General features: G+C 36.5%; 1 protein-coding gene across 1 annotated transcript; it reads right to left on the reverse strand.

The window, feature by feature from the left end:
- Positions 1-2,070: 2,070 nt before the first annotated feature.
- Positions 2,071-4,564, reverse strand: LOC113356415 (NAC domain-containing protein 2-like). The gene is made up of 3 exons (XM_026599540.1): positions 4,328-4,564; positions 3,937-4,217; positions 2,071-3,363 (listed from the first exon to the last, which is right to left on the reverse strand). The coding sequence occupies exons 1-3, from the start codon at positions 4,488-4,490 to the stop codon at positions 2,854-2,856; spliced, it is 954 nt and encodes a 317-aa protein (XP_026455325.1). The 5' UTR covers positions 4,491-4,564; the 3' UTR covers positions 2,071-2,853.
- Positions 4,565-11,885: the final 7,321 nt, after the last annotated feature.

Below are 11,885 nucleotides of genomic sequence, written 5' to 3' on the forward strand. Positions count from 1 at the left end.
CGACGTGAAACTTAACCAAGAGCCATAAATGGATATTAATGGCTTTACCAGACTCTTTATAAAGGGAGTTAAAAAGAAAATTATCGTAACAGTTATAGGTTAAACCAAAAAAGGAAAAAAATTAGAGAGAAATAATTAAGAAATGGAAAATCCTGGAGAAAATTTTCTGTAGACCCTCCCTTTTCTGCATCTTACAATCAAGACAAAAACATTGCAATAACTTTGAATGATCAGGAGATAAAGAGATTGAAGAATGATCTACAGATTGAGATAGGTCGACGTGCACATGAATGAGCTAGGAAACGGAAAAGAGAAGATCAGGCTGTTGAGTTTGCTGCATGGAAATAAAGAGGCTTGCAAGGGATGCAAGGAAGTTTGGGGAAAGGTCTGAGAAAGGTAGGTGGAAAAAGTGTGGTAGTGCAACAAAAAGTGATTCAGAGGAATCTGAAAAAGGTTTTGAATATCATGTTGAGGAAGATGATACAAGTGATGAAGATTCAGATGCAGTTGAAGAGAAAAGGAGGATGATAAACTATTATGGGGAGAAGCTTTACAGGCGGTATGAAGATGAGAAAGTCAATCCAAAGATATTTTTCAGGACCATGCGAGAGGTAGAGTCAAATGATAATGAAGATGAGCAGTTGGAAGATGAATCTGATGAAGATTGAGGCAATGATACCAAAGATTCATCTGGAATACGAGTGGAGCACGACGTGGAGGACTATTATTATTTTCCCCTGAGGTATCGAGAATAGCTGAGAGCTTAGACTTTGAAAAAAGTATGAAGATAATCAACAAGTTTTTAACAAAAAGGCTACCTCGATGCTAGCTTCTTGTCTTCTAATTTTGCTGTGATTTAGAATCGTGTTGGTGATGATGTTAGAAATTTTCTTTTTTCGAGCCGGATTTTGTTTGTTTGTGTTTTAGGTGTTGGTGTTTATAGGGGCTAGTGGTGTCATTGTGAATAGCAGTAACTTCTACATTTTTTGTTTGAAAAGGATCATGATCCTTTGTATGAACTTCAAGATGAAACTCCTGATGGTAGTTGGAACCGTGGTACTGGGTTTTTTGAATGAAGGTAGTATTATTAAGCAATTGAGTGTTTTCTTATTTATAATGAATGCAACTGTTAGTAATGTTTCTTCTTCTAGATTCTTTGATGATGAAGCTTGAAGGGTGGCAACACAGACTTGTAATGGTTTTGAGGAGACAAATGAAGAAACTCGAGATTATAAAGATGAGACAACAAATATTGCTAGGGTTTGAATCACTAGAATGAACACTGATCTGCATACTAGAACATTTAGAAACCCTTTATCGGCATCTTAACCGTTCGATCTATTGCGGTTATTGTGCATTATATGAGCAGTAAATTGTGTGACCTGCGATCAATTGTTTGAAAACGATGTCCTTGAGCCTCATGCATATAGTGGTTCACTATTGTTGCTGCAAACACTGCAAAAATGTTCTTCCAAGAACCCAGAATCGCACATATCGACCATTATTGATATTTTCTCTTGTTCGAAAAACATAAACTTTATAAATAGCTAAATTCTCTTACAAAATAAACTTAACTCCACGTACACCGGAATGCATTTTTAAATGACTTTTAAGTAAAATTAAAAATGTAGAATGTCTGAATTTAGAGAGATGGATTTAATTTATGAGGAAAGAAATTAAAAAAACGTGGATAACTAAAGATGTAGCCGTTAAGATGTATCCGTTGGGCGGTTTAACATGAGTCGTGTAATTGACAAAAAAGCCAATGGGTGACGTTACGCCGCGCGGTTTAGTGTAAACGGTTGGCGTTCCAACTTTAGCCGCACACCGTAAGGTAAAGTGTGTGCAACTTTCGTTCAGCCGCAATAAACAAACCCACAAATTTATTGGTTTGCCTGTCCATCATGTTTACCCATTCCATAATTGGGAAATGGATAAATCCCGTCCAGTAGGAATTGCCCTAATAAACCTTTCCCATTGTGTTTGCTGGTCAAAAAAACTAATATGCCAAGACAAATTATAATTTAACAATTCTGAAAGTAGAAGTAGCAGCATCCACATACACTCAAGTGAAGAGATGAAGGCTCTGATTTGCCAAAATTTTGGGGGTACACATGCTTACCAATTAGACCTACAAATCTAGCTACAAAAAAGGAAAATTGTAAGGTAGCATCAAGGCGAGTGTTGACCGGTGGAGAAATGTCCGACATAACAAGGTGGGATTAGCTCATACAGCAGCACCCTTCCTTTTCCAGTGAGTCACCCTCCCTTTGCCTTCCCTAGCAAGTTGCACCCATATGCAACCCTGCCTTTACCGATAAATCGGAATCTAATTAAGAGGCATAACACGAGAAGTAAGGTTTTACTGCTTCACGCTTGGGGCTATTCATCTACTCGTTGCTGACATTAGAAATTCGTTGCTGACATTAAAAAACCCAGGCAGAACCAACGACCAGCAATCGCAACTTGATGGACCTAACCTTCTTTGGAATTGGTCAAGGCTATGCTTGGAGAGTTCAACTCCCACATACCCTGCCTCCAATTGCAAACCATATCCAGATACTAATAGTGGTGTTTTAGGAAAGGGCAAATATCAGCCAAGCATAACATTAACAACACTGGTGAATTACAAATGCATGTAGTTACACATTGTACCCCCAGCTTTAACAGGAAGACTAAGTAGTAAGTACTAGCGAGCTAGCCAACTCTAACTGGTCATCTTGCACCTTCAAATATAACAGGCACAATCATGGCCTTTTTTCCCATTAAAAAGTCTCATGTGCTGATAAAATATTTGAGAAGCCAAGGATGAAAAGAATTAGGTTATCCAAATCCGAACGGATGCAACAGAGCCTAGTAGGGATTCTGTAAATACATGAACATATCTTGTAGTGGTGAGAGCTCAATATTGTTGTTATCCACTTGGCGTCCACCAGAGGATGCATAAGGATCAGTAACATCATTCCCACTAAATTGCATTCCCCAATCAAAATCCCTGCTCCATGACGATGATGATCTTGGTTGACTTTGGACCTCTCTTTCACATGTCGATGTCACATGCTCCGAGCAATTACTTGAATCAGTATGTAATCTTGGAACAGAATCAGAAGTATCAAAGTATACATAGTCATTGTTGACGACTTGAGCAGGGGGAGTTTGGTTTCCCCAAGTATGTAGCGTGTTCTGGTTGTAATGTGTTAATACATCTGGCTTTTGATCTTCATGCTCCGAGGAGCTTTCAGTAAGGCTATTGTTGTAAACTGAGGACTTGAGCATCGCCTTATCTGTGATACCATTACTTGTCCCTTGCTTTTCAATAAAACCCTTCTTGTTGTAAATTCGACATAAGACCCAATCGTCAAGCTGCAAGTGATAATTTGAGCACAGGAAGACGTCAGATAAACACTCAATACATCCTAGCAGGAAAAATAACCAGTACTCAAGATATCTGCGCATTTTGCAAAAGTTTCGACATTATATTGTTTCCCTCCTGATCTAGTGAAAAAGTGCTTTCGAGAAAGTGCTAGCCTAAGACTAAGATGCCTAGTATTACAAACTTGAACGAATTAAACACATCCACTCCAAAGGTAGTCATTTTTTGGCCACTCCACTCCACGAGCACATGATTATGAGATATCTATCCAAATGAGCCTGGTAATTGCTAGCCAATGAATACTAAATTGCCTCTCTAGTAGGCGCACCAAAATCATTGAGTGGCACACGATGTGATGTCGAAACATGTCTAATGACCCATTTATTGTTTCTACTAAATTCGTGTTTTCCAACATTTAAACTGACTAATTTTCAACATTTTTCAACTGCAAGCATCTAATTTGAGTTCAACATGCTAAATCATAAACCGTGTTCTATGCCCCAAATAAACTGTAATCCCTAATATCAACTAGTCATCTAGTATAAAAGATATAAAAATCATACCCTTGAGTTGCTGCCACTCTTCTTACGTGCCGATCTATCCACACCGGCAAGTCTATACTCATGCATAATCCAATTAGTCTTCACACCTTTGGGTGCTTTCCCCTCATAAAACACCAAAGCTTTCTTGATCCCAACTGGTTTTGGCTTCCCAATTGGTTTATCCGCCCCTGTAGCTTTCCAGTACCCACTCCCCGCAGCTCGATTAGGCCTCGACCCGTTCGGATACTTCCTATCTCTTGGAGAAAAGAAATACCATTCTTTTTCACCATATAGTGCCATACCTGCCACAGATTTAATTTCAGATTCTACCCAAGTTTTCGAAGCCTGAGCCCTAAAGGCCGAAAATCACCTAAAAAAACATGATTAAAGAGAAATGAAGAGATTTATGTACCTGGAAGTAGCCATGGATCAAACTTGTATAGGTCAATATCAGCAATAATTGGTACTGAAATTGGTAAAGATGCACATTTACGGCACAAATAGTGCATCACTAATTCTTCATCAGTTGGATGAAATCTGAACCCAGCTGGTAACTCTAATTCACAACCCTTCATTTTTTTTTTCAAAAATTTCTTGTTCTTGATTCTTCTTCTTCTAATCTGAGTTCTAACAAAATGAGTTCTTGAAACTTGGAACATAAGAGAAAAGGGCGTATTTATAAAACAAAAACATAATGTATTGGACACGTGTCGATACCTAGCCGTGGTTTCGAGAACTACACGTGGTTAATGACCAAACTTTAAAAGCTGACCGCAGCCGAAGAACACAAGTGGACAAGAAACACGTGTCGGTTTACTAGGATATGGGTTTGTGTCATGGCTTACGTCACGAAGGTGTGAAAACATAAAATATTCGCTTTTATCAGTCGGCAAAAGTTGTCCCTGGATTTGGATGGGATTTGAGGTTTGAGATCATTGGATGTTTGTGAGCTGGTGATTAACGGGGGATAACGTGTACACGTCAATGTCATGCGTATCCACGTACTTGGTAATATCACGATTCACGCCTACTTTTTCATTTTTCTTTTCAACATATATATCTATCACCAAAGATATTTTCAAGCAAGGCCGTTACACGGAGTTTCTAAATTTTATAGGGGGTTACTAATTTAGTGGTGAAGATTCTTTTTGTTGTATATATGGATATGATAACCCCTTGAAATTCGGTAACTTCCTTGTAGAAATCATGTTTGATAATTATTATTACTGGTTTTAACTACGTGTGACCTATGACTAATCTCATGTAATCATGTGTAGATGAGGTGACGCTTCGTGGAAAGAACTTTGGATGTTAACAGGTTACAACATATGAGTTTGAAAAATAAAGGCGCTCTTTCTAATAAATAGACAAATATGGCACTGTCATTCCTTCTAAATCAATCGAGAATAATGTACTAGCGTATGATCTAAAGTCATTAAGCGGGTGTCTCTAAGTCCAGATTATCGTCTTCCACAAGTTACCCACCCAACATTTACCCATAAAAAGAATATCATTGTTGGTAATAAGGATATTAGTTCACCGAGGAGATACCAAATTTTATATAAAACGATATATTTTTCAGTCCATAATTTTATGGGTTTTGATTCTTTTCCGAATAACTCTTATCACCAACGTTGAGAAATAAGTTGCCCAGTGTGAAGATACAATTATCAGTGATTCTATATGAATCGTGAGAAAAAATTAAAGCTAAACCGCCACTCACACATTCTTTTTTATTTGTGGATCCTAATGGACCCAGTCCCTAAAGAGATGTGAAAGGAGTGGTTTTGTGTGTGGCGGTTTTTTTTTGTTGTTTTTACTGAAGTCGTGAACTCATAGTGTTGATTTTTCCAACTGTATCCGTACTTGGTTGGTGAGGAGGGAGGCTTTAAATCCTTGGAACTCCAACACGTTTATATGGTTGATTTAAACTAAAAAGAGGGAGCTTGGTTATTTTCCACACCATCTACTTCGAACTTTGTTGGTGCGGGCTTCGAATTCTTGGAATTCTACCACGTTTACTTGGTTGATTTGAACAAAAAGAGGGGACCTTGGCTGCTATCACATGTTTCGCTGAACTTGTTCAATTTCAAGTCAGATGAGTTTATCCGACTAGTAATTAAAAATATTCTTTGCGTTATATCTCCGCACAAATTTTCAACTCAGTTGGTGAAACTCATTGGGTACTCTCTTTACATTCCTCCAAAACTGACCAATCTGTCCATAGAACTAGTAGAAGTGGAGTGGTGGGTGCGGAGTGTTAAAGTCTACGCACAACTAACTCAAAACTAATTAACAAGAAATGGAATGACCCTTCCATATTATATTTGAGGCCTCATTATATTTAAGTTAAAGTTAATTATTTGGCGATATAGGATTATTGTCCTTCCACACGAAGCCAGCCTAGTGCAGGGGTGAGTGCACTTTCATTCCCAGACCAACAAGCTCCATAGTCTATTCTAGGTGCATTAAAGATATAAGTCTATCAACAAACCTATTTTTTTTCTTTCTTTTTGCGCTCTTTGAAAAAATAATTTGCACACCCAACCCTGTAATCTTGGCTTCTCCCATAAGAGTTAGTCTTATCTTACCCGGAAACGGCAGTATTGACCGTCAAGCGTGATGTATTATAAAGAATGAAATAGATCATCGAACATTTTTTTTGAGCGTCTTGTTCGATTAGACCTTATACCCTTGATAGCGTGGATGTTCTCGCAAATTTTGATTCCTGTTTTGATCCCTGTTACCTGCATAGTTTCGTTATAATCTTGGTTATTTCTTGATACTGGTTTCTAGATCCAAAGTTGGTGTATAACACAACAGTTACAACTAGACAAATAGTTGTTGATGGATAGATGGAGGTAGATCCGGAGTGTGATGGTTATGAAACCTTCTTCAATGATTATCCATAGAATACCCTAGATTTTGAAGGATACTTCAGTGTCTGAACAATGAAGTGATCCATCGGTGTTGCTGATGATTTTGTAACCGAGGGGTTGGCAGATTGGTAGTTGTTGCTGTTGTGGTGTGGTGTTTGGCTCTTTTCCCCACCTTCTATGAGCAACTTTTGTCGTCGTTGTTGATGTGAAACTTGCATACCTGAATCATGTTGTTGATGATTCACAGAACCTAAGCTATCCTTAATACCACAAATAAACTTGTTTAAAAACCTAGAAGGAAAAAACACAAAAGCAAATACTAATTGACGATTACAGTAATTCTCAGACTGGTTGGCAAAGTTGCGACTAATATCTTTGTTCCTTGATTCCAGCTGCTTATATGGGGATGAAAGTTATAATTGTTGGTGATGGTGCGAGCTGAGTTGTTGGTGTAGCATCGCATTAGTCGAGAGTAATCGACGCCTACGAAATGATCCCAAGATAGGGAATGGTAAAGGCCGTAATCATCGAGCATACTTACCTTTAACATTACATTACATTTATTATTTATTATTTTTTTGTTGATAAAAAGCCTTTATTTTCCATTAATAATTTCAAATAAAGGTTACATAGAAGTCCAGTATATTTAGAAATAGAAAATAAAAAAAACATGCTTAAGTAGTATATATTCGAATCCGACGGATAAAAGAGAAGAATTTTTTTAAAAACTACAGAAAGCAAGTATGATAGATCCGATTAAATCAGAAAATGGATGGTTTATAATCTGACAGTTTGATAGATTTTCTTCTCGATTAAGAATTTCTCCATTAAAACAAGAGTAATCTGCTCATCATCTTGATTGACAGTTTGAAGATTGTGATGCCTCGTAATTGTCGTCGCACTTGAAAAATCCACGAATCAAAACCCATTAACATAAAATAGAATCACAAACAACGCGAAGGTGATAATCACCATTGACGATGAAGGATGGAAGCACTTAAGGTGTTGACAATGAAAATAAACTCTAAATATTGAGAAACCCAAATAAAAATAAAAGAAAAAATAAAGGAATTCAAATGATGAAAACTTGAAAAAATCATAAATCCTTGCTCAAGTCTAGTCCCAAATGGACTAGATATGAGCAAAGAATGCGAAAAAGGATAAGGGTTCTTTTCAGAGAGGGAGGAAAAAGAGAGAAAAATAAATAAGGGTTGATGTCACCGAAGTTGTACGTACTTTGACTTAAGTGCATAATTACTAAATTTTAATCTCCTTGACATCAACTCTTTCATACGACTTGGCCCTGCCACTGGTTTACTTACCACTGCTTTGGCTTGTCCCATAGAACTGCTTGACTCCTCCTCATGAACTGAATAGGCATCCTTATATTCTTCAAATAGAATCTTAAAATCCAACTTAACAAGCTTCATAACAGATTCAACCTTAGAAGAATTCTTCCCATACAAGAGCTCAAGAGCAAATTGTAGTCCTTTTTCTTTCTCTCTAGGATCCAACAACATGGCAAAAAAGGTTGTAGGGTTCATCTTTGCATAATCACCCCAATATTTGTTATACTTCTTAAACATTTTTCCAGCCATAGTAGCAATAAAAGGATCTTCATCTACATTATCTCTAAACTCAACTAGTTGCTCATATATGATAACTAATTGCCATAAGAAAGTGTTTGTTGTTACCTTAATTGAGGCTGAAAATGCAACAGTGGCATCAAAGAATACTTTCAAACATTTGACAAGGCCTCTGGCAAAGATCCAGTCCTCTTCACATGGAGCAGGTTTCCTCACTACTACCTTCTTCTTCTTTTGTGCCTTATTCTTCTTCCCTGTCACCTCAACTTCTTCTTGTTCTTCTTCACTAAATTCTTCTTCTTCTTCACCAACATTAACATCAATATCAAAATCATTAGCATCAGGTAGATCTTTCTCACCCTGTTTTGGGTAATAAAACAACTGCCGATATTCCTTGTCATACCTTTCTAACCTAATAAATGCTTTTTCTAACATTTCTGCAGCCTGTAGCATCAAGAATGTGTTGTTCCACCTAGTCTTAACATCTAATATCAATGTTACCTTAGACTCTATTCCAACTAATTTTGCACAACGCTTAAGCTTAGCCAACCTAGATGGAGAACCCTTTATATACTTGACAACTGACCTGATTCTTGCAATTGATTTGTTGTAGACCCTCACATCATCTTTTACCACAAGTGCAAGTACATGAGCTGCACACCTTACCTGAAAAGGTGAATTCAAACAAGTATTAGATATTTTAACAAAACTAATAAACATAATCCTAAGTTAGAAAGTAAAAAAAATAATAAGTCATATTCATATACATATACATACATGCAAGTACTTATCTCTCTCTTCTGCCCTTGTATTTGAAACAATACTAGTCTTCAAATAATCCACTGCTACCTTGTTGGCACTCACATTATCAAAAGTGACAGTAAACACATCTTTAATCTCCCAATCTGACAAACACTTCTCTAACATCTCACCAATGTCAATTCCTTTGTGACCATTAACCTCACAAAACATAATAATTCTCTTTTGATACTTCCATTGCTGATCAATAAAGTGAACTGTTACACAGATGTAGTTGAAATTGTTTGGTGAAGTCCATGTGTCTGTTGTCAAACTAACCCTCTGCTTGGTTGACTTGAAGTAATTTTTCAACTTTTCTTTCTCTAATACATACATGTCTAATAAACATCTATAAATAGTCATTCTACTTGGCACAACAAATTTAGGCTCTAAGACATGCATCATTCTCCTAAAACCTTCACCCTCAACTGCTCTAAATGACATCTCATCAATTATAATAAATTCAACAACTGCCCTTTTACATTTCTCTTGACTGAAAATAGTAGAGACTAACTGACCTTCATTCTCACCCAGTTGTGCAGGATTTAATGTCAGAGTTTGTTGTCCTTTTGGCTTTGGCTTGTTAGGATTCTGCTTGCATCTGTTGAAGTGCTTCCACATTCCACTTGTACCATTCTTTCTAGTATGAGCCTTTATCACCTTCTTGCAGTAATTGCATCCAGCATCTTGAACATTCAACCTCTTGAAATGATTCCAAATGTCAGAAGTTATCTTACCACCCATAGATGTAGAAGTAGCTTCTACATCTACTGTTGCTGTCTCTGGCTGTGCTGCTTCATTTGTTGGTTGGATTGAGGATCCAACAATTACATATGTGGAAGTGTATGTGTAGCAGTTGTAGGTGTAGGGGTATCTGTTCCATGAGCTTGACTTGATTCATCCATGCCAGCTTATCACTGAGAAAACAAATTTAAGTGCTGAAAAATTAAATAAGAACTGAAATGAAATAAGAACTGAAATGAAACTGAAAAAATAAGAACTGTTATAAAAAATATGTACTGTTATAAAAAAACATATTAGCTACTTGGACATATGGCTAAGCATTGAGCTCTGTTATAAAAAATAAGAACTGGACATTGTTCTAAGCATAACTGCATAAGTTCTAAGCAGAACTGGACATTGTTCTAAACAAAAAACATTATTTATTTAAATTATTTTCAACTTTTAACCATTATAGATGAATGATAAAAAGTAGATAACGGGCTAGGATTTACCAAACACAATAGGATTTGAACCCTCAGTTCAGTACCAAACCAAACAGCAGGGATAAGCCCTCACCTGAAAAAACCTAAGACCAACAAAATCAATACCCAGACAGAACAGGTGAACAAAGAAAAAACTGCGAGAAATATCTATGCTGAAACCTTTGTGTTGCATCCATATATTAGCCCCTGCAATACAACAAAGAAGAAAAAGAAATCAATAGGAATCAGTACAGGAGAATGAAGAACCAACATGGAGATAAAAGTATAGCCAAAGCAGGAGCAGGAGAAAAGCATGACTCAGATTTCATGAAAGGCAAATATTTATCACAACCAATGATAACCTCCATATTGCTTAAGATGGCTTATCTAATGATCATGAAAAAAGTGTACATTAGCAGCTTGCCTACTGAATTTATGGTAAGCAAGTTTAGATAGAGCAGAGCAACGCCTCTCCAAAATACCCATTAAAATCTAGTATTAAACAACAAACTACTTTATCAGTCACCTGGAGCATCATGTAAACATATGATAAATTCAAGTAAAATGAAATTTCTATACTTACAAAAGCACCACCTAATTTATCAAGCCTCCAATGCTTAGGGGCGTTAAGCCTCTTTAAATGTTTCTTCGATCCCTTCGCCTAAAATCAAATGAACCAATCAAAAAGTTCAAAAGGTTAGAAGATACACCCTATTCAAAACTTTCAAAAACCAGATACAGGTAAATTAATCATGACAGTTCCTCATAAAGAATAAAGCATAAATAAATTCTCTTAGCATAAATAATACTTGATTATCTCCAATTTGCCATTATCAAATTCAGAAACAACAAAATTAATTAAAAAAATTAATCAAATCATTGCAATAAACTACCAAAGATCAACATAACTATTTCAGAAACTCCATCTTCATGTCTTCCAATTCTAACTAGCATCAGTTCTCAGCTAAACCCTAATTCCTCCTTGAATTCAAATCACAGATAACTCAATTAAAATCCACGAACCCTAATTTCTAAATTACGGAAGAACATGATGAACCCTATTTCTCAATCTCACAATTAAGCACAAATTAAATCTCCATATAACCGATTCAACTTCAATACAACAAACCCATATAAGATTCGTCAGTTTTTATTCATATTTACTCAAAATAAATTCAAACTACGGGAACCCAAAAATTACCTTTCTCTGATTCTTCACCAAAACAACTTCATAACTCTAACTCTTTTGTTCTTCATCAAACAACAAAATTAATCAAATCATTGAAATCACTGACTTTTTCTTCTGGATCGAGAGGTGTTGTTCTTGTTTGGTGTTCTGTGTTCACTGATTAATGGAATTCACTTTCAGACTTCAGAGAATTAGAGACTCAAGAACTATATCAGTCTCTCAGAGGGAAGACCGGAAGAGTCGAAGACGAAGAAGGAAAAGAAAAACGAAAATGAGAAACCCTATCGTTAAGGTAGTATATATACCCCCCCCC

The sequence above is a fragment of the Papaver somniferum genome, chromosome 3 (genome assembly GCF_003573695.1).
Source record: "Papaver somniferum cultivar HN1 chromosome 3, ASM357369v1, whole genome shotgun sequence".
NCBI classification, from domain to species: Eukaryota; Viridiplantae; Streptophyta; class Magnoliopsida; order Ranunculales; family Papaveraceae; genus Papaver; species Papaver somniferum.

Bases quoted from the DNA above. Each gene is read 5' to 3' on its own strand.
- LOC113356415 (XM_026599540.1), bottom strand. From the start codon at position 4,490: ATGAAGGGTTGTGAATTAGAGTTACCAGCTGGGTTCAGATTTCATCCA. The intron at 4,218-4,327 runs GTACATAAATCT...AATCTGTGGCAG, and splicing joins TGATCCATGGCTACTTCCAG to GTATGGCACTATATGGTGAA. The intron at 3,364-3,936 runs GTATGATTTTTA...TATCACTTGCAG, and splicing joins AGAGTGGCAGCAACTCAAGG to CTTGACGATTGGGTCTTATG.